At 36.5% G+C, this 23,203-nt stretch overlaps 1 protein-coding gene across 3 annotated transcripts in view; it reads left to right on the forward strand.

Annotated features, from left to right (window-relative positions):
* Positions 1-23,203, forward strand: part of Vps13a (vacuolar protein sorting 13 homolog A) — a 198,768-nt gene that overhangs the window by 169,565 nt on the left and 6,000 nt on the right. Inside the window, exons 68-69 of one of the 3 annotated variants that reach the window (XM_057777994.1) lie at positions 5,803-5,914; positions 21,358-21,443. In XM_057777994.1, the coding sequence (XP_057633977.1) occupies positions 5,803-5,914; positions 21,358-21,443 (198 nt within the window). Of the gene's footprint in view, positions 1-5,802; positions 5,915-6,101; positions 6,846-8,475; positions 11,099-21,357; positions 21,444-23,203 lie in introns of those variants that run through there. The other 2 variants (XM_057777996.1, XM_057777997.1) reach the window with 2 other exon arrangements.

Here is a 23,203-nt window from a genome sequence, read left to right on the forward strand (position 1 = left end):
GTTCAGTTCCTCAACTTTTATAAAACAAAAACTGATGCAATTATAAGAACTTCTCAGATATGTATATAATGGAAAGCTTTAACATTTCTCTCAACTTTGATGCATCAGGAAGATAAAAGTAAGTAAATAGATTGAGACGTACTAATTTAGACATACTAATGAATTGTTGGCTACACACACACACAGTTATGTATCTCTATAAAATGAATTAGAGAGTAGTCTTGTCACTTAAGAAACCATTTCTGAACATTATTGGCAGTGTTCCTGTCCTAACACAGCTTATACTTTAGTAGGAGAGTAAAGTAAGTGACTGATAAATATGTGTGATATGTTAAGTGGTAAAAGGGAAAAAAAAATGCCATGAAGGCAAAAGCAGATAGAGTTGGGATGGGGCTCAAAATCCTGGGTTTAGCCCCCAGTTTTAAAAGACAAAAAAGAATGAAGAAAAAAGGGCACATTAAGAGAGACAAGGCTAACAAAAGTGGCGGTAAAAGAGTGCTGTCTTCCTTTCTTCTTCCTTATTATTTCTCAAAGAGTAGGTGTAAGGGAGGTTGGTCCCCTCAGAGTCAGTACAGGACACACACAGACACCAAGTTCTCAGCATGAAGGTAATTCATTACCCCAAAGGGTCGAACAGTGGGAAGAGGTTGCCTCTGGATCAAGCAAAGGCAGACAGCAAGCAGCTGTGGTAGCTTGGATTGGGACTGTTCATTGCAGCTTAGATACACAGTCTTCCCTTTGCCTGAATCTATCCATAGAAAATAACAGTGAGGAGGAGGGACCCTTTGCCTGGCTGTTGATAGCTCTCATTCTTGTGTAGATTCAGGGTTGTCATCTATACTTGTTGATAGGACTTTGGCTTTTTCTTAAGACTCTTAAAAGGTTTTAAGTCAGAGGAGGTATGTGAGCTGTGTTAAACTACAGGGAGATCAAGGATAAAATGGACTCCTTGACTGTAATCAAGAAGACAGGTGGTAACAATTTGACCATTCCCATGCCAGGAACCATGAAAAGAGATCTAACTCTGTGAACATGCTGGGAAAGGTGTGAGAACACCAGAATTGAAAAGTATTTTGTAAATTTATTGAGCTTTCAATTTCTCTTACACACCCAAATAGAAATGTCAAATAAATTATATTAGTCTGGAGTTTAGGAGAGAGGTCTCAAGTTCCCATGAAAAGTTTCAGGCTATCTGGGAAGTGGTGGCACACGCCTTTAGTCCCAGCACTTGGGAGGCAGAGTTTAATTTGAAGATGATGGTCTCCCTCTTTACCTTTGTAGTCCCGCTCCTCTGGATAGAACACCCTTCCCTGATCTACACAAAGACTCATTTCCTTTTTTAACAATTGCTTTTCCACTAAGGCTTTCTGTGGCCACTCTAAAATTTTATTTTACCCATACCTTAGCTCAAGATATTTTGAATTTCCCTTCCTCTCTTTATTTTTAATCTTAGTTTTTTACCACTATTTAATATACTGTATATTTTACCTTAACTGTGTCTTTCTAAAATGCAGATTCTATGAGTGAAGTGACTCTTACCTTTTCCTACTACACTTAGACTATCACTGAGCATATATATGGTAGTCTGGTTTTTGGTTGTTATTGTCTTTTAATTAAGCTATTATACATTTGTATGCAGTGGCAGGAAATAATATAGAGGGATTCTTTACATACTGCATAACATGTCTTCTGGCCAATGTAACAAACTTGGTGACAAGAGAGATCGTTTCTCTCACAGGGCCTTGCCTCTTGAAGATCTCAGTAGCTGGTGGCTTTCCTTGCTTTGTAGCTGCCCTGTTGCATTTTCTACCTTCATTTTCATATTCCTTTCTCCTTCATGTGTCTGCTCTCTCTCTGCCTGAGGACACTTTTGGTGGCATTTAGAGTGTGCCTACATTATTCCCTTAGTTTGCAGTTCTTAATTTAATCACACAATAGACTCTGCCGTGAAGGAACCCTTACTCATTTTGGAGATTAGAACATTAGACTTCTATGGAGGCACCATCCAAACATTATACAGATCTTGCCCATTCTCCACAGGGTAACAGTTAGTAAAACCATAGTATAATGAGACAAAAGGGACATTGGCAGAATCTACTGATCTATTTCAGATTTTTTTCCTGTTTAACGTACTAATTTACTTCTATGTCACTGTACTAATCTAATCATGCGTGCTTGTGTTATTTCTTGTAGGTTAATGTATCTACAACCATAGTAAAGATATCAAACCGTTCCAGCACAAAAAATATCCCTCCTATTTCTTTTTATACTTACATTAAACCTGCCTTTTTTCTAAACCTTTTTTCAGTTCTTCAATTGGGCTAGTTGTTCCTTTATTATTGAGTTTTAAGAATTCTTTATATACTCTGGAAACATACTTTAATAATTATACCTTGAAGTGTACATTAGAGTAGTTTTTAGTTTTATACTACTGCTATCACTAACAATTTTCCATTTTTATCAGCTCCAAAGAAAATCTCATGATTGTTAGCAGTTACTCCCCATTTATATCTCTCCTTAGCGTTAGCCATCACTGTTACTTTTTGTATGTTTATTTGCCTATTTTGGATAGTAAATTTAAATGGAATCATACAGCCTTTTGTGACTGGATTCTTCAGGATTATAATTTTCTTTTCTTTTCTTTTCTCTTCTTTTTTTCCCCCCAAGACATGGTTTCTTTTCCTGACAGCCCTAGCTGTCCTGGAACTCACTTTGTAGACCGGGCTGGTCTCCAGCTCACAGAGATCCACCTTCCTCTGCCTCCCAATTGTTGGGATTAAAGGTGTGCACTACCGTGCCAGGCTAGTGACATGTTTTCAAAGTTCATTTATGATGTACCATAAAGGAGCTTAATGAAATATATCACTGTATTAATTTCATTTCTGTTGCTAATGATAATATACATGACCCAAGAGCAACTTGTAGAAGAGGTTGTTTGGGAATATATGTTGTATATGGAACTATAGTTGCAAAGGTTTACAGTGGTTATACAGTTCCAGTCTGAAATGATAGAGCAGGCATGGCAACAGACAACAGGAGCTGGAAGTTTGTTGGTCTCATCTCTCCACATGGAGAAAACAAAGAATGTGACTGGAAATGTGACAAGTCTGTAAGCTCTGAAAGACTACTTCTAGTAACACACTTCTGCAAGGTATTCCACATCCCTAAAGTTCATACCACTCCTCTGCAGCCAGTACTTCCAGTGTTCAAATGTTTTAGTGTTATGCAATGTTTTACTCTTTTGACTTTTGGGGGGGCCTGCCACCCAGTTCCCAAGTAAACATGTATGGAGGCTTATTTTTATTTATAAGCACCTGTCCTTAGGTTGGCTTGTTTCATTTTTTTAATTGATTTTTATTGAGCTCTACATTTTTCTCTGCTCCCCTCCCTGCCTCTCCTCTTCCCTTCAACCCTCTGCCAAGGTCCCCATGCTACCAGTTTACTCAGGAGATCTTGTTTTTTTCTACTTCCCATGTAGATTAGATCTATGTATGTCCTTATTTTTGTCTAGGTTCTCTGGGATTGTGATTTGTGGGCTGGTTTTCTTGACTTTATATTTAAAAACCACTTATGAGTGAGTACATGAGATAATTGTCTTTCTGGGTCTGGGTTACCTCACTCAATATGATGTTTTCTAGCTCCATCCATTTGCCTGCAAAATTCAAGATGTTGTTATTTTTTTCTGCTGTGTAGTACTCTGCCTCCCAAGCATCAGGACCTAACTCTGTCCATCGTAATAGTGTTTCCCATTTTTAATGTGGGGGAAAAGCTCTCTTTTTAAACTAATTCCTCCCTTTAAGAATTTTCAATTGTCTCACCCAGTCTGGGATTAAAGAAGTGAGCCACCACTGCTTGGCTCTTTCTCTTTTAGATAGACTCACTCTCATGTAGCCTATGGCGGCCTTGAACTCACAGAGATCCATCTGCCTCCGTCTCCTGAGTGCTGGGATTAAATATTGAGGTTTATGTTGGGGTGCCAGCCTCCCTAAACCACTCAGGATTCAGAAGGAAAGCTATAGCAAGCTGACTTAAAAGGTCTGAGCTTAAATAAATTAACTCACATAAGTCTTTTAATCATATTCTATTTATTCTTCCTATGCTTTCGCCAGTGCTATCTAGATATCCCTCTTGATGTCCCTCGCTGTTCTTTGCTGTTCCCTTTCAATGTTCCCTCTTGATGTTCCTTTTCAGTGCTGCTCCTAATCCCACAAGGTTTTCGGTTTATATACCCACACAGACGTAGTTAGCAATTCCATAGGCGTTAACAGTGGTACCAAGCATGCATTTCTTAGGGCTAACAAGATGGATGGGGACTATGTCTTAGAAGGGGCGTGACTGTGAAGCTCCCCTGTAGAGACCAGGAGGATTGGGATCTTTGTGTGGTTATTTAAGCTAGAGTTCGTAATTGGTAAATGTAGGAAAAGAGGGAGGAAAAAATGCTGTAGTGTTGTGTGCTCTTTAAGCACTTCCAGTGACTGCTAAGAACACAGTGCTGTGATAACCAGGGCAACCAGTGTAAGCCATGCAGGAGGAAAGGGGTTGGCACTTGGCCCCTGGTCTATGTACCAGGGTGCTGTGGGGGTGCTGTATTCACTGGCACCCAAATGTGAAGGATTTTTTTTCTCTGGGTCTGGATTAGTGATCTCAGCTTTTTTCCTGTATTTCTGTGGGTAAAGACACAAACAGTTAATTTCCTAGGTTAAGATCTTGTGTCAAATGAAAGGTAAAGGTAAGTACAGAATATTAATAACTTGTTAGGGTAGAGCAAAAATTACACCTTCTGAGTCTGCAGCTAGAGAATTCAGGGCCATCCAGACCTGTTTATCAGTAAGAACAGACATGCCGTCTCCCCTACTCAATGCCCGTCCCTGTTGAGGTTCTTGTGTCACCAAGTTTGCAAGGCTCCTCTCTTTGTGAAAGTCCTGCCAGTAAGGAGAATCGTGGGGGACTAGTTTTATGTAGATTTGACTTTGAGGATGAAGGCTTGGCTGAGTGAATGCTTTCATACCAGGGCCCCACAGTGTGGGATAAGGTCACCCAGTTGCCAGTACAGGAAAAGTCATGTTTAAGGAACGATTTATGCGTTGCTGAGATGTTTCAGGATGAATCCCATTTGGGAAATGGGAAAAGTCATGACCTCACAAGATTTCTACAGAATTGACAGTAACTGTTCCCAAGGCAGGTGTTCCCGAAGCTCTGTAAAACAGGTTTTATTGAAATATACTCCCATGAGTTTGGCTAGTGATCTGTAAGCTGTACTTTTACTGTTTAGTGCTTGTGACTCACAGCAATTAAAGGTGTGTGCCACCACTGCCTGGCCTCTATGGCTAAATAGTGTGGCTAGCTCCATTCTCTGGTCTTCAGGCAAGCTTTATCTGTTAAAACACAAACAAAATATCCCCATAACTTACTCAGTTATTGTGTGTATATGGTTTTAAGGCTGAGCACTCTGTAGACAACCAATAAGAGGGCTGTTCCTGAGAGAGGTTAGTTTTCCTGCTCCTAGCAGTCCCCCTGCAGTCAGTAGTTGTCTGTAGTTCTTTGTCTAGGAATGGGACCCCTGAGAAATCTTTTCTTGTCCATGTTGACCTGTTCGTTGACGCTGCCATTGTCTGGTCTTTTTTTTTTTACAACTTTTTCTAGGAGAAACTATCTCACAGTAGATTTTCTGATGTTCTGGCTCTTGCATTCTTTCCAAATCTTCCTCTATGATGTTTACTGAGCCATAAGTGCAGTGTTTTGGTAATTTGTAAACTTTCTCTGTGTGTGTGTGTGTGTGTAAATTTTATTTTATTTTTTTAGAGCTACAGAGACTTTTGAAGTAGAAAGTTTGCGACCTCCCCGGTTCTTTAATGAAGATGGAGTTATCCGACCTTACAGGCTGAGGGAGGGTACAGGAAATCAAATGTTACAGGTAGGTGAAAAAAATCTTACAAACTAAAATCAAATCGTGAAATTTAGGGTGTTTTAAAATAGTTACACAATACCTTAAAAATAGATTAGACTTTTATTTGTCTTATTTAGCTCTATTTATACTTTTATTTACTTAGGCTTTTAAAGTACATTTATTTACTATAAGATTCTTTTTTTCTTTTTTACAGGCCTCAAAAAGTTTGATATGAAAACTGTTAATGCATGACTTTGCAAGTGAAAGCCAACACTAGATTTTAGTCTTAAACTTGTACAGACTCTGTGAATCTGTTTCAGTATTTTGAATATAAAGAAAAGATTTTTGTATTGGTAACTTACGTTAAGATGTGAATCAGTTAAACCTTTCCATAGACCATTCTTGGTTCTATTTTGGGTGTTCTAGATCTGGTCAACACCGATATGCCGTGTATGCCTTTAGTGTTGATAGTATATACTTAGCTAGTTAGGTTTTTCTATTTGGGGTGGTACTTTCATCTTTCATACCACTACTAGTTTTTATATTAAATATTTATATTTTATATTAAATATCCATTATGAAGGAAGGGAAAACAAAACTCACGAACACTGCCACTATAGATCATCGTGGTTCTTAAGCATTTTTGAGAATGTTAGTAGAGCTTTGTGGGATTTGCTGCACAGTTCAGAGCAAGCAGTATCTTTTAGTAAGGAGATAGAATGTGTGGGACAATAATCTGAGTCAGTAGTCTGAGGCTAGAATAGTTTGTCAGCTCAGACAGTATCATTACTTGATAACTCAAGTTATGGTAGAAATAACAACTCATACCCCAGGCTATCCCATTGTCAAGTTGTTTTGGTTTGGAATACTAAAGTAAGCCATTTGAAAAGAAGGAGTCAGCATTTTTATATTTTTGAAAATATTCCTAATAATAATAAACTGTTGAAACATGGAGTTTCTCAAGTTTAAATAACCAGGATAAAAAGTTAAAACTTTTACTGTTTCACTACTGCATGTAAAGTACATATATTTCATTAAGTGTGCTTTCCATCACCTCTGGGTCATCTGTTCAGTGGTTTAAAATGTACTGTATCATGTAAGTTCAGTTTTTAGTAAAGTGACTTTACCTTGATTTTTAGTCCTATTGAAGTGCCAAAATAGTTTCAGATTACGATAGAATTGGCAGTCTCTTGGGAGTTGTACCTAAAGAGCATGTCTGTAGTCTCTACAATGAGATTGTTGAGAGACAGGAAAGTTACAGGTGTCACTTGGCTAATCCAGTTGAAGCATTTCCGTCCTATATCTGCCTGCTCTTTTAAAGAGGAATTAACATATTTTTACTATATTGAAAATGCTTTTCAAAACATAAGTAAAAATAAGAATGTTTCTCAAGAACTATTTTAATACAGTTGCTGCAAAATAGGAATTCATAGTGAAGAGAATTTAGAGATAGACTATCCTCATTATCCAGGGACAGGTTATACCAAAAGTTTCTAATTGATAACTGGATTTCAGTGGCAAGGAAGTTTATTCCACACCGTAATTAATTGTTTCTTTGGAATTTAAAACCATGCATCTCTACTCATCACATTTAAGGATGCATATTATTTTTGTTAGGCCAGTATTTGCTAAAGGTTCTATTTCAGTAAATAAAATATCATAATCTTTTTCAGCTTTGTGTATTTTTTCAGTTAAGCACATTATTAACTTGAATACTTAGAGGAACTTAAGATGTCTTAGTTTTTTGCAGTTATCACTGTTAGTTTACAAATGTAAAAAGTTAGTTTATGTTATGGTAGTAATAGTGCTTTTCTAAGTTAAAGCTACTTTTCTAAAATTTAAAAATAAAATTTCTAGCACATTTGTTAATGAGATAAAATACAGAGTAAAAGTGGTGGAGCAAAAGCCCCGAGGTTGGATCCCGAGCACTGCATCATCCAGCATGGTGTTACCCAGTACATGCATCCATATGTGTGTGTGATCCAGTAGTTGGAGGTGGAGATAAGAGGATCATAAACTACATAGCAAGTTTGAGGTCAACCTAGAATAATGAGACCCTGTCTCAAAAAATAGGATTGTTATCTGCCTAGATTTCACCTAAATGATTTAATGGCAATGTTTTATAAAAAGTTTGTTGCTTTCTACTTTCTAATGTTTCTACTTTTTATCTCTTTTTCTACAAAAAAGGTTATCTGTATTGACTAAAAAGTATATGCTTGCTTATACATAATATAAATATAAAATATATTCATTTTATGCCATTCTGTCTAAGAAGCAGAATGTTATTTCAGTGCTTCCTAGAAGTCAGTGAAATGACTTGTAAAGAAGTAGAATAATCTTAATATATTCCTAGAATACTTTATTGATACATGAAACCATGTCTGACATGAGTATGTATGTAGAAGTTATCTTTAGGCCTGTTAAGTTCTAAAGTATTAATACCTACAATTACAGCATGGATGACAGATGAAAACTCTGCTTTAAAATTTCTGTAACACCTAAACATTTCATAATGTTAACATGTTTTTCCTGCAGTTTTCCATACTTAACTAACCTTTATGCTTCTTTTTCCTTTACCATGCCGACAGAAAACTCAGGTCTACAGGGAATGGATTATGACTCCCAATAGCAGTAGTGATGAGGAGGAAGAGACCTAGTCAGAGCCCAGTTGTTAAAGTTCATATGCTCCTTACCATTTCATTGAACATTTGTGTGACTGTTGTCATCACACCCAGATGTCCATTTTTAGGAACGTAAACACTGTTTACTTATAAAGTGTTTTTCTGAACATCATGATGGAGCAAAGCAATTTATTTACACACAGGCAAATGTTTTTGTCAGTTAAGGTGTAGAGTATATCATATATTATGAATTTGCTTTTATATATCCTCGCTCTGTGTCCCACAGTGTGTTGTTAAGAACTGAAGTCAGACTTAAGTGAGGTTTTAATGTTCATGACTTCTACTATAAATCATCTGCTTATTTGTTCGCAAAATACCTTTTTTTTTTTTTTTTTTTTGATAAAGCGTTATGTGAATTTTCTGGACCATAATGAAAATACCATTGTTAAGAGAAACTCAAGTGGGCGGGAGGAAGGACAGTAATGCCGTTCAATGTTTTGTATGTATTTAGCACTTAAAGCATTTTTGTCAAATTTCTTTTCATAATAAACGTACATAACTTGAAGCTGTGTGGATTTGTTCTGTTCCAGAATCATCTGAGTTTAACTATTATATGAAAACTCGTGATTTGTCATAGAAAATTAATTATAAGTATGCTCTAAAATCTTCAATAGTTATTTTAATGTTATTTCCTCGTACACTTCTGAGACAGTGAACAGTTTATCTAACTTACATTCCCATCTATTGTATCCCTATTAAAATACTATGAATTAATTCAGAATAATAGAATTTGTATAATCATAAATTTAGACATTTTTCTGAATGTTGTGAAGAAAGGGCATCTTTTGTCTCTTGAGTTTTACAAGCAAATTTATGTTTTGGTATTGAATTCTTTTTTAAACAAATATAATTCTCTTGTTCTTCTTTGTAAAGATAATTGATGTGGCAAAAACAACAAAACAGCAAATGCCCTAAAAAGATGAATTATTATAGTTACTGTAATGCATGATCACCTATGACAGCTAAGTCTTTTGATCAGTAAAGGAATAAGGAATATTTACTTTAACTTGCATTAAACACTTTGAACTTACATTAAGTTGTAGGAGATAATTTGCTAATTTTCGAGATTTCTTTTCAACTCATGATTTGATTTCTGCATTTGCCAAGTTTTCATTCCTATAAACCACTATCTTCTGTGCTCTGTGAAAATGACAGACCCACAAGAGCAGAAAGGGACAGCTATCTAGTAATTAGCTCTTGTCTTTCCAACATTCAGTGACATTAAAACAAATCAAGGGTATGTATAGCAAGACCTAAAATAAGCAAATGTCAAAGAATTTGTTGTTTTTATTACAGTAATAGTCTTGGAAATATGTAAATTAAAATAGTGACTATAAAGTAACGCCTTCTGCATCACACTGAATTTGTTTTACACCTGCTGTTTTCTAACCTGTAGCCAACATCACAAAGCTGCCTCTTCTGCTAAAAAGCTGGGCAACGCAATTGTCATACTTTGTGTGCATAAGGAAGGAAAGGTGGAGAAATTTCTTAATTTCTGATGTTGCAGAGCATAAGACCTTTCTCAGAGAGAAAGTGCCAAACTCGTGGTTTGCCAGACATTTGCTGAGTTTTCCTGTTGACAATCTGTGTAGCTTATTTCTGTGACTCCAATATCATGGAGATGTTCTTCTTTTTTTTTTTTTTTTTTTTTTTGTGTGTGTGTGTATAAAAGAAAACATTTACTTTTTGCCTTTTAAAGCACAAAATTTTCAGACTTTTCTGTAACATTAGGTATCCTAGTATTATGGGATTTTTTGGTTTTGTTTTGTTTTTTAATTGTTTTTATTGAACTATACATTTTTGTCCACTTCCCTCCCTTCTCCCTTTCTCCCCTTCTACCCTCTCCTGTCACTCCCATCCTCCCAGTTTATTCAGAAAAGCTTCTGTTTTTCTCCTTCCTGTGATCTATTTATGCCTCTCTTAAGGTCCTCTTTGTTATTAATATTTCTTAACTATTAAGGATTTATCTGGCTGGAGAGATGGCTCAGAGGTTAAAAGCACTGGCTGCTCTTCTAGAAGTCGTGAGTTCAATTCTCAGTAGCCACATGGCAGCTCACAGCCATCTATAATAAGATCTAGTGCTTTCTGTATACATTTATTATGTATACAGAATACTGTATAATAAATCTTTAAAAAAATAATTCATCTGGAAAAATGTTCCAGTTATTTTGACAGTGGCTTGCCATTTTAATTAAAAGAAAATTAGAAGTAGAATCATATTTATTTAAAATCTCTTCAAGAGGAAGATTAATAACAACATCACAGTTATGTGTAAGCCTTATTGATGTGTTCTTAGGGTTTCTTATTATTTGGTTTAGCCCTTAGGAGTATCATATGTCCTTAGCAGTATAATTGCCTCTTTCTGGTTTTCTGCCACTGGAAATGTTTTCAAGCATCTTTAATCACGAGTACTAATTGGTTTTACAGTTTTGCTTTTTGGAAAGCACTGCTTTTATCAGAGAAAAGTTTAAGACCGAGAATTGCTCTTGTTTTGTACTATTGCCATCTTGGTTGGAAGTGTAGAATTAGAAACAAGTACTATTTTGTTCTGCACCTACCCAGCGTAGGAAAAGAGTTCACATTTGAGTCTTATGAGGTAAATAGTTCCTTTCTTATTGTTTAATTAGCACGTTTTTAAATAGTGTCTGTCCAGTAGGAAAGTCTGTGGGAAAGCAATATTTGGAGCTTATTTTGTAATACTGTACCTTTTATATAGTCTGACTTTATGTTATAAATTTATGCATGATCTTTGCTTGTGTGAATAGAATAGGAATGGTCTCTCTTCCCTGAATAATTACTGTTGGGAATTCATTAATTCCCAGTTGTTTCTCCCTTGTGCTTGAATACCATACCGAAAACTGGCAAAATAAAGTCCTAAAATTGTGTACCTCAAAACTATGTATATGGTTGGTTAATTTTCTAAGCGCTGTTAAATGAAATCAGTTAGCACTCACAATACAATTAGATGAATAGAAATGCAGAATAACATTAGTAGTTTCGATGTTTATTTGAACCAAGAAGCCAAAATAAATGTCAATTCAGTCAAACTTACAAATTTCAGCCTTAGGGCCTTTCAGGATGGCTCAGTGAGTAAAGGCAGTGGCTGCCAAGCCTGATGGCTTGAGTGTGATCCCTGGGACCCGTATGGTGGTGCCCTCTGACCTCCACACAGGTACACATAGGTAAGCGCACACACAAACAAACATGAAAATCATTAAAAATATTTTTCATTGATGAGTGTCAGTTTTAAGGTCATGTTATAAAATGAATAAACTGGAGCCTTGTAGATGTCTTTTGACTGTGGCATCTCATACTTGGTATGAAAATACTGTATTTATGTCTGAAGGTCATGCACACTGAAGAATATTGCTGTCATTGCTACTGTTTTGTCTAGCTTATATTCTATGGTAAAATTCCACATTAAACTTTGTTACACTAATGGAAAGAGGATTAGAACCAGCTACCCTGTTACTGAGTCTTTTTCTGCTGCATCTTCAAGCCTCAGTTTTATAGATTTCCTTGCAAATGAATATCATAGTCTCCAAGTACTAAGTATCCAAGAGGTTTAAATAAAATGCTATGAAGTACAGACATTAATTTAGATGAGTAAGGGTGGTCATGTTAAAAGAATGCTTGTTTTATTCATGATTCTCACCTTGCTCCTTTGTAATAAATGATGATCAATTAAAAACATTACACTTAATTTAATCTAAGTCATTGAATGAACAAGTAAAAAGCATCATAGGAAATCTTGAATCGAAAGATGATGAAGTACATGATTCAGAATAGATTTGAATTAGAGAACATATTAGAGTAATTTATGATTTTCATAAATTTGTGACTTTATTTTAATGTGGTAAAGCATTTTCATATCCATAATTACCTCTCAGTATGGTAAAGTCAGTGTAGAGAATATTCAGCAATGATTGTCTACAATGTGCCTTCCTGTGTCAGTTTTACAACAAATGTATAATAATTCTGTAATACTGGATTTTAATGTAGTCCTCATATATACAAATTTTAATAAATAACAAAGAATCTCTGTTAATTGACCTATATTATTCTTGAGAATCTTATATAGTGTTCAAAATTTAAGGCAGACAAAATAGTATATAAATTACTTTTTCAAAATCAGACCAGAGTTTAAGATAAGTACATATAATTTGATTCTACTAAGAATATTTTGTAAGTTGTCATTTATCAATAATCTGTTATCTATATTATGTCTACAAAGATTTTCTTACTGTATTTGATAAAACTTGGCAGCTCTGTGAATGTATAGTCTTAGAGACTCTAACCAGGTGAAAAACATCAGAGCCTATGTAACCCCAGCGCTCGGGAAGCGAACCTGGATATAGAACGAAATCTTGCCTCAAAAATACCAGACTGGTAGGTAGATTCATTTAGATTAATGGTCATTTCTGTAAAGCCCGAAGTCCTGCTCATGAGTGATTTCACCAACATTGATTCTAATAAAAAACTTTCATAGCTGATATGAAAACTCTATTTTTCATAAATTTCATAAATTCTATATCCACATTTGTTAAAATAATATTTGTTCATTAAAGAAAAGTGGGGGATGGGAAGATAGCTAAGTGGGTAAAGCTGCTGGTTGCTGAAGCCTGGAAACCTGAGTACAGAACCAGACAAGGTAGAGACGATAGTGCAAGCCTGGCCTGGCTCACAAGGTGGAGTTAAGTTATCCATGTTAAGCAAGACAGAAAGACAAGAGCAATCCTTGGAAGGTGTCTTCTGATCTCCATACACGCTGGCATGTCCCTCCCACAGACAGTAGGTGAACATATCTCTCTCTCTCTTTCTCTCTCTCTCTCTCTGTCTCTGTCTCTCTCTGTCACACACACACACACATACACATCTCACACACTCAAAACTTTTAAAGTAAGAATTGACAGAAAAAAGATTATCGTTTGTATTCTTAACCATGTACAGGTTATTTCCTTTTTAACATTTTTTGTCATATAGTTATGATTCAGATGCGTGAATTTCTATTTAATGTTTTATTACAAACTTTTAACAGGATTAATAACTTCTAAAGATTAAAAAGTTCTACTCATTGCATAATTCCCACATATGAGATGCCTAGACTTAGGTCTTAGGGACACAAATGGCCAGTTGACATTTCTTGTTCTAAGAAGTTTCTTCCCCTTAAAATCAAATCTCCTGACCTGTTAGTGTGAGAGTGCCTGGCTCCACCGTAAGATGCATACTGCCACTGTATGTAAACATTGAGACCTTAGTTGTTGTTCCAGGACATTAGCGTCTTCTTTACCATTTCAAGTGTTTTAAATTTAGTCCATATTGTCTTTGAATTCTTTACAGAATTGTGATAGTTGCTATTGTACAAGCTGTAGGAGGGAAACTGCTTTTGTTTGTTGTTATGTCTTTTCTTTCAGAAATTACAGGTGTTTAATTAGCTTCAAACACTGGCTCCATAGCCATGGAGGATAAAGCACCTTCAGCATCATGGTCTTTCATTTTACTTCAGGAAGAGAAATGCAGTTTATCTGGAAGAAAGGGCTTTAAAATAGCAGTCAGAGCACAGAGAGTGCTGGGCACTCTTCTTCTGGCTTCATCGAAAATCTTGAGTAAGTGGACAAGAAGTAGGAGACATGGCTTATTTAACTCCACTCTTCATTTTGTAGCTTTCTCTCTCCAGAAAGTTATTTCTCAAAGGAAGGGAAAACTGAAGAGAGCTTCACTTTTCTCTAAGCTCATTAGGATTTGTATCGGAGAAAGCAGAGCTAAGGAGAGGACACTGTCTGCTTGACACACTTCTGATCGCTGCTCCAGCAGTGTCACAGCGAGGGTTGGGGAAAGCACTTTCTGAGCAAGACTCTGAAGTCATTTGTGTCTTCTCCTGAAGTGATGGCTCTCCTGAGAGATTGTTCCATTTGTTGTTAACCTTAATTGAAAATTTATCAATTTAAATTACTACCTTAAATCCAGAAAATAAAACAAGACTAGTTGACTTCTGAATATTTTTTAAAATTTGTTACCACTGCAGTTGTTATGCTTGCAAATATAGTAAGAACAGGCAAATAGTATTGTATAGAAATTCAGTCTATATCAATATTTTTAAGCCCTTGAATGTTAAGATCACATAGGCTCCATTTGCACTTACTTTACCTTACCTCTTTTTTTTTAACCTAATAAGTACTAGTTGAGAAAATCTTCAGCCTTAATTAAGCTAAATTCTGCACCTAGGCTCACAGCCCATGATGCCACTGTTTACTTGCGAACTTTGCCTTTATCTGCTAGTTTCTGTGCACAGACAGGTTCTCTCATGGGGGAAGCTACCACATTTAATTGTCGGAGCACTAGTATTATGAAAGGTATTTTTGTTTGCTAAATGGAATAATTTTTATTTGGGTCTCTTATTCATTTAAATATGTAAAAAGAAATACCTTTTTTGTTTCTCAGTTAAGTCTTTAAAAGTCAAATGATATTGATATCTTAATCACTTATCATAATTCTAATGGGTTATATAATAACCTACCACCCATAGGACCACTTGGGCAGTACTGTGGAGAAATAGACACTTAGATATGTCTGAGACAGTTGCTGTAGTTAGAGATATAAGGTACTAGGGGCACCAGGATGAGAGACTAGATATTTCTTATGAAATTAACTTTTCTGGAGTAAGTTGCTAAGCTGCTCTGAACCTTAAAATTGCCCAAACAAAAAAGATGTTACATGTGTATAATTGGATTTTTCTCAGCCTGATTTGGGACCATGATTTATGTTTAAACTTTAAACCACACTTTAAATACTCTGTGTTCATTTGTCTTTGTTGAATCCCTGTTATTTGTGTCATGGGCTTTTTGTTTTGTTTTTTGTTTTTTTTTTTTTTGTGGGAAAAAAATGGGGTTACAGTGCTTCAGACAGTAGTCAGAAAAGTTTCACTCATCACTCATAAGCTTAAGTATTCAGTGATAGGGATTAAATGCATGTCGTGGTGGAGGCTCTCTCTTAATGTCATGGTCTTCACACTCTCCCTGCTCATTAAAACGCGGGGCTCTCCAGAGCTCTGGGAACTGAGATACAGAGTACTCTTCTCAAGAGAACGATCCCAGGTCCTTCATGAACTCCTTAACTATGTCTCAGTGAATTGCCAAAAGGAGATTCCACAACATCTGCTGTAATATTCTGCAAAATACATTTAAGTAGTCCCTCGGTATCTGCAGGGGATTAGTTCTGGGACCCCAGGGATACCTAAACCTCTGGATGCGTATACAGTAGCATAGTATTTATATAGAACATAGTATATTCTCCTGTATATTTTAAATTATCTGCAGATTACTTATAATTCCAAATTCCATATAAGTGCAATGTAAGTAGTTATCATATTCCTCAGGAATGCTGATGAAAAAGTTTGTATATCATAGATAACGGTTGTAGTTTTTAAAAAATACTTAGATTCCCAAGGATAATTGGGTGCTGAAATCACAAAACAAGGTCAATTGTAGTGCTGTGCTCAATTATTTTGATATAAAAAGTTATTACTTGAGATATAGCAAGACCTTTTGGGTCAGGGCTTGGATTTTTGAGCCAAATATACCTTAATTTAGTTTTAACCTTTCCTTTTACTAACTTTAATCTCTTGATGCCTGTCTGTCCTCTGTTTCAAAAATGGATGTAATACATAGCGTCACTTGTCTTGGGATTGTTATTAGGATTAAAACAAGTAAGATAGTGGATGTGATTATTATTAGTATGCCTAATAGACCTTATTGTATTTTTATTATTCCAGATGAATACCAATTTATGCTAGCTCTTGGCCACCATTAGTAAACTATGTATTCCTCATTTGTCTCCTCTTTGCCAGGATAAAAGCATCATTAAGTCTCATCCTTTTTCTTTTCTTTCAAGGTTAGTAGAATAGTTATAATACAGTGATAATTTCTGCATACTCAATGTTTAAAATAGAAACAATAAACTCATTTGGACAGTTTCTAATTATACATTATTGGAAAGGAAATGCTATTGTTATTTCAAATATATATATATATATATATATATATATATATATATATATATATATATGAGGGATAAATAAATACTGATGCGTGGATTCCTGCTTGAAATGCTTTAATAACTCTGCACTTTGGGGCTGGAGAGATGGCTCAGAGGTTAAGAGCACTGCATGCTCTTCCAAAAAGTTCAATTCCCAGCAACTAGATGGTGGCTCACAACCATCTGTAATGAGATCTGGTGCCCTCTTCTGGTCTGCAAGGATACATGCAGGCAGAACACTATATATAGAATAAATAAATTTTAAAAAAGAAAAAGAAAAAAAAATCACATAAAAAAATAACTGCACTTTGTTATTTTTCATGCACACACACTGCTTTTAGAATGTGTTGGGTGGGCTAATAGTTGGCTAGGAGCACTAGTACATTTAGCTATTTCAGGAGCATAATTCTTTGCCTTGCCTTTCTGTTCATTGTGTAAGAAAGCTCTGAGCTTTGAGGTCCTTGTTCCTACCATGGTTCATTACAGAGCTTGATTGATGCCTTCTTTTTTAATCATGGATTTAAGTTTCAAATTAAGTAACTTAGTAAAACTTTTTTTGAATCCCTAAATGCTTAATAGTTCTTAATAATCATAGTATTTGCCCCAGTTTTCTCTAAAGATAAGATTCTTTTAAGAACAACATCCAGTTGCCTATCTTTTTCTTCCTGTTCCTTCCTCTCCTTCACTCATCTCTTTCCTGGGATAGTCTTACTAGGTAGTAGAGGCTGACCTGGAACTTGTGAGGAAATCAGGCTGGCCTGTGTCATCCTGTTAAGTCCTGCTATTACAAGTGTGCACCACCTGGCCCATTTTAATTTCACATCTTGCTATCTTTATTGTTTATTTACTTATTTAGGGTCGTTTTTTTTTTTCTTTTTGAGACAGGGACTCTGTCGTTCTTGCTGTTCTGAACTCACTGTGTAGACCAAGCTAGTCTTGAACTAACAGAGATCTCCTTGCTCTGTCTCCTATGTTCCCAGGTGTTGGTATTAAAGGCATGTACCACCATTCCTGGCTCACATGCTGCTTAAAAAACAAAACAGACGCCTCACATGACTGTGAAGCACTGTTCTAAGAGAGTCATGTATTTTGACCATATTTTAATTTGGTTTAGGATTATTCATTTATATTGAGTAAAGTACAATAGGAACTTCCCTTTTTCCAAATTCAGACAGGAACTTTTTCCAATAACCATGTGACATGTTGCCTATAAATTCTGACATACACAGTGAATGCAGTTTTAGTTGTGTTTCTGTTTCTTTTATAAACTCCCCTAATGATAAGTAATTCATATATGAATCCATAATTCATTAATGGATAAGGCAAAATTGCTTTTCATTTATCACTATACTACAGAAAAATAAGGGTCACATGTCCTAAACCTACTGGTTGTTGTTTAGTCCTTGATACCAAATACTTAGTATCTAAAGTGTCTATATATTGGTGCCTAACCTTTATTGTACTCATTTTATTTTTGTTTTGTTTTGTTGTTTTTTCGAGACAAGGTTTCTCTGTAGCTTTGGAGCCTGTCCCGGAACTAGCTTTTGTAGACCAGGGTGGTCTCGAACTCAACAGAGATCCACCTGCCTCTGCCACCCAAGTGTTGGAATTAAAGATGTGCACCACCACTGCCCAGCTCATTCTTTTATTTTACATGGTATCTGAAGTTATTGTAGTGGAAATTTTCAAAACTAGCATGTTTAGAAGAAAGCAATGTAGGATTTTGACCTGTGGATCTAAAATATTTACTTAAATTCAGCTGCTTAAAGAGCCTGCCTCAGTAACTGGCATCTGCCAGATTTATCTAAAGACATTTTTAAGGAAAGTGTGACTGGCACTGTAAGAGGGCCATGTCACAGTGGAAGATGTGCATTCCTCGTGCAGAAAGCCAGTGTTCTGAGCCATGTTTGCAGTTCATTCCAAGCTAGTCAGTTAGCTGTGGCCCTACCACACAGCTGTGGGGAGCGCAACACCTGACCCTCGGTTTCTTCGTGTATAAAGATTGTGTTGGATAATAACAACATTTGTGTCAAAGTCTGTGGCACTTTTGATGGTGTTTAGAAAAGCATAAATCTTTATATAGATGAATTTACAAAGTCAACTAATGAGCCAGGAAATTGTGATCAAAAGTACATTTCTAGATTGTAACGTGACTGGTAACCTATCAAATTCTCTTCTATGCCTCTACAACTTTGGATTTAAAGTTTTAGACTCTGCCTACACTGTTTTTACTCTGTTTCACATGATGATAATGGAGACGCCTGCAGAGCTGTGCTGCATGGTGACTTTGTTCAACTATATCAGCTGTAATAATGGATACAGTTTGTTATGTCTCAAAATATGCTGTGACCAGAATGTCCATTTGTGTCTCCAATGTTGCATATAAAGATGAATTACAGGGCTGGAGAGATGGCTCAGAGGTTAAGAGCATTGCCTGCTCTTCCAAAGGTCCTGAGTTCAATTCCCAGCAACCACATGGTGGCTTACAACCATCTGTAATGAGGTCTGGTGCCCTCTTCTGGCCTGCAGGCATACACACAGAGAGAATATTGTATACTAAATAAATAAATATTGAAAAAAAATAAAGATGAATTACAGAGAGCGTTGCACCAATTACATTTGTAAAAGATTTGTAGCTTATTTCAGATGCTATTGTGTTTTTTGAAATTGGTTTAATTTAACCAGGCACAGCTTAGGATTGTTTGGTCTTAAGTAAAAAACCTTGAAAAAAAAACTGACATAGAAGCTAGATGCTGGGAGTTGGACATTGCTGTAATTTATTAGTGGACTATATAGACTTTTATCTTTTACACTAGTGATGTAAGGAAGTTGGTATTTGTATTATTGGTTTCAGAATTTGTCCATAAAAACAAAGAGAACATTTTCATAAGCTTATTTATGTCAAATACAAAGCAAATTCAATTAAAGTGTGTACATTTAAAAAACTGAGCCTGGCGATGGTGGCGCATTCCTTTAATCCCGGCCCTCAGGAGGCAGAGGCAGGCAGATCTCTGTGAGTTCGAGACCAACCTGGTCTACAAGAACTAGTGCCAGGACAGGTTCCAGAACTACTGAGAAACCCTGTCTTGAAAAAACAAAGATGAACTACTGCTGTCATCAGTGCTCTCCCCAAGCTTATAGAAAGAGGAGGAAAGGATAGGTGCATGGGGCTTCAAAATGACTGATAATATCCAAGAATAATACATGGATTTTCATTTCAAAATTTTCTTCATCAGTAAAATAACTGCTGGACTTGGTGATGCACACTGAGGCAGAAGAATTGGGAGTTTGAGGTCAGCCTGCTTTACAAAGTAAAACTTATGTTAGAGTTTTATATAGCTGTATCATATACTGTGCATGCTATTTATAAAACGGGGCTAGATTATCTTTTCTTACCACTGTGAAGACAGATTTTCTTCCTTCCACTTGGAAATGAGTTACCAAGGTTTTCAGGTATGCTGTTGTCTGAAAGTACCATCCACCCCTCCTCTGTAAACTTGATGCTGCTTTCTCTTAGCTCACAGTTGTTTATCTATTTCACCTAAGTTTTCAAACTTACATATTTTATAAATTATCTGATAATCCTCACTAAGTTCTTCTTGCTCTGCCTATGTCCCCTTTTCACTTTATGTTTAACTGTTGGCTACATACTGCAATAGAGAATAAAGATGTTTTCTGTAATACTTCATAATCTCAAAGTTAAAAATGTGCATGTCAGTTACTTCCATGAAAATAATCTGTTTCCTCACCCTGCTGCCTGGTGTTTTGTTTCCTTTCTTTGCTGATAAAAGTATAATGGTGAAGACTCTGTTCGTAGTCTTTTGTACCCAGATGTTTAGGAAATGATAACATTTTTTCTAAACTAAATGTTTTTTTAATGTAACTGCATGGGACGCAAATTTGTTTTGTTTTTGTTTTTTGAGACAGGGTTCCTCTTTGTGACAGCTCTGGCTGTCCTGAATCTCGCTTTGTTGACCAAGCTACTCTTGAACTCACAGACATCCACCTGCCTCTGCCATCCATGTGTGTTTTAGGATTAAAGGTGTGCGCCACCACGCCTGGCACCTAAATTCTTAATATACAACTTTTGAATATTCTTAGTCACAAATATTACATTGCTTGCCCTTTAAACGGTCTGCTTTTATTTTAAGTATCCAAGGTACTTTCATTCTAAAAGAAATGATATTGAAGTAAATAATAACTATATGTATAGTTACATTTGTATTTTCTAGAGGAAAAGATTATTAGCAGACATTATAGTTTTTTAACTGTCCTGACGTGAACTTGCATATTGTCAGTAGGCTTTGGGTTTGTCCAGACACTCTGCTATATGTTTTCCTTAACCAGTTCTGAAACTGGCAAAGAAAATGATTTTTAAAAACAGACAGGCACTTGTCTCTTCCCTAGTAATTTCTACATTTAAATGTGTGTACTTACACGTTTCTGTAAAAAATGTGATAGGATTCAAGGAAAAATTGTCTAGCATGTTCTAACTAGTAGATTGAGTTTGGACCTGAGAGGTAACATCTTCTAAGTGCCCACTACTTAAAAATTGCCATTTCCGTTTTTGTGTAACCTCAAATAAAGCAGTGTGATAAACACTTACAAAGGAAATCAACAATTTTATGCATATTTAATTCAGTTTTGGTGTGTGTGTTTACTGTACTAAGAATGTTAATGATTTGCCTAAGAAATTTTTTGAGAACCATAAAATACAATGGAGTATTTCAGTTTTGTTGTTGTTCTTTTTTATAGGTCATGGAAAATGGAAGATTTGCAAAATACAAGTATTTTACCCATGTCATGATCAACAAAACAGATATGTTCATGATAACGAGAAGGTAACTTCTTTTCCTTCTCTGATAAAGTTGATAAGGTGCCAGGTTCCCATGATCATTGTTTCTTTATCATCACACTTGATTGCTGTAAACTCTGGTCATATGCTTTGTGTGTGCTTATAGATAAACACAGCCAGGAATCAACAGAATTATAGTTAGTTTAGTATTTATTTCAGCTACTTCACTGATCAGAAATTGTGTAGATCTGACCTCACAGGTAGACTTTCCCACTCTAAATACCACTCAGACCTCGTACTGGCATTTCTTCATAACGATGCATAGGTTTACTGTCCTTGCTGGGTACACCCAATTGGACAGAACATTTTAGGAAGATACTCCCAGCTGTGGCATCCTCAGCGAAGCCTGTAGACTGGAGAACCTCTGGGTGTTTTTCAGCATCTCCAGCAGTCTCAGACTGGCAGACATGGTGGAGAGGACTAAAGCAAGAGCATGCCTGCCTTATGTCTCAGCCATGGGCTCTTAACTTTTATTTCTTTTTTTTTTAATAACAAAAAACTATCTTTTCTCATTTTACATACCAATCCCAGTTCCCACTCCCTCCCCTTCTTTCCCCTCTCCTCCCATTCTTTCTACCTTCTCCCCCATATCACCCCCACATGCATTCCTCAGAGAGCATAAGGCACATTGCTTTGAGGCAGGACCAAGGCCGTCCCAACTATATCTAGGCTGAGCAAGGTCTCCCTCCAAAGAGAATGGGTTCCAAAAAACCAGTATAAGCAGTAGGGATAAATCCTGATCTCACTGACAGTGGCCCCCCAGTTTGCCCCAGCCATAAAACTGTCACCCACATTCAAAGGGTCTAGTTTGATCTTAATGCTGGTTCCCTGTCAGGCCAGAGTTGGTGGGCTCCCATTAGCTCAAGTAAGCTGTTTCTGTGGGAATCTGTTGGGAGCAGTGAGACCCCAGATCCTGAATTTCTTGTAATCCCCTGATCTGAGTGCCTACAGCTGCTCTGTGGAGACCTTCAGGAGTTCCTGATGGCAGGAGAGTGGTTTCTGGTGGGTTTGGCTGGGGCGTGGCTATCTCTATACAATCTGCCCCTGAACACAATAAAGGGGGCATTCTTGGGGAATTCAAGGATGACCGTGTCTCTGTCTCTCTGTCTGTGTGTGTTTGTGTATTTTAACCTCCAGCTCCCTTGCCTGAAGCTCGCGAACTGGGTGCCAGCGCACAGAGCGCAGACACGGGGGCGCGGTGCGAGGCAGGAATCATATTCTCATTCCTCCCACTTTTTGACTAGACTTTGGAAGATCAAGCCATGGGCTCTGTCTTAAATCTCTCTCTGAAAGTATGTGCTGTCAACTTAAAATCAGTGTCTCAGCTACAAAAAATAACTGTGAGAATGTCCTTTAAAGAAAGGATTAAGTAGAACAATAGATGAAATGCATTTTTCTGATCTCTTCCCCCCGTGAAGCCTAAGATGTTGTATTTTTAACATTTCTTTCTGATTTTGACGATGACATGACTTAATTTTCCCTGGAAAACCCCAGGGTTTTCACTGTGTTAATTCTGCTCAGTGTAGTTAGCAAAGCCTCTTTCTGATGGAGGGCGCAGAGTGTATTATTCTAACCTGTTAAACGTTCTTGACTATTTTCTGGTAATTGGTTCTGTAAATGTTTACTGTTCCTTAGAAAGAGCCTCCTAAGACTTCAGCTCAGTTTTTCTAGAAAATGTCATGCTGTAAATTTCCCATTGAGCATTGATCAGCTACATCCCACAGATGTTATGTTTTGTTTTCACCC

Source organism: Chionomys nivalis, chromosome 8 (genome assembly GCF_950005125.1).
Source record: "Chionomys nivalis chromosome 8, mChiNiv1.1, whole genome shotgun sequence".
Classification (NCBI taxonomy): domain Eukaryota; kingdom Metazoa; phylum Chordata; class Mammalia; order Rodentia; family Cricetidae; genus Chionomys; species Chionomys nivalis.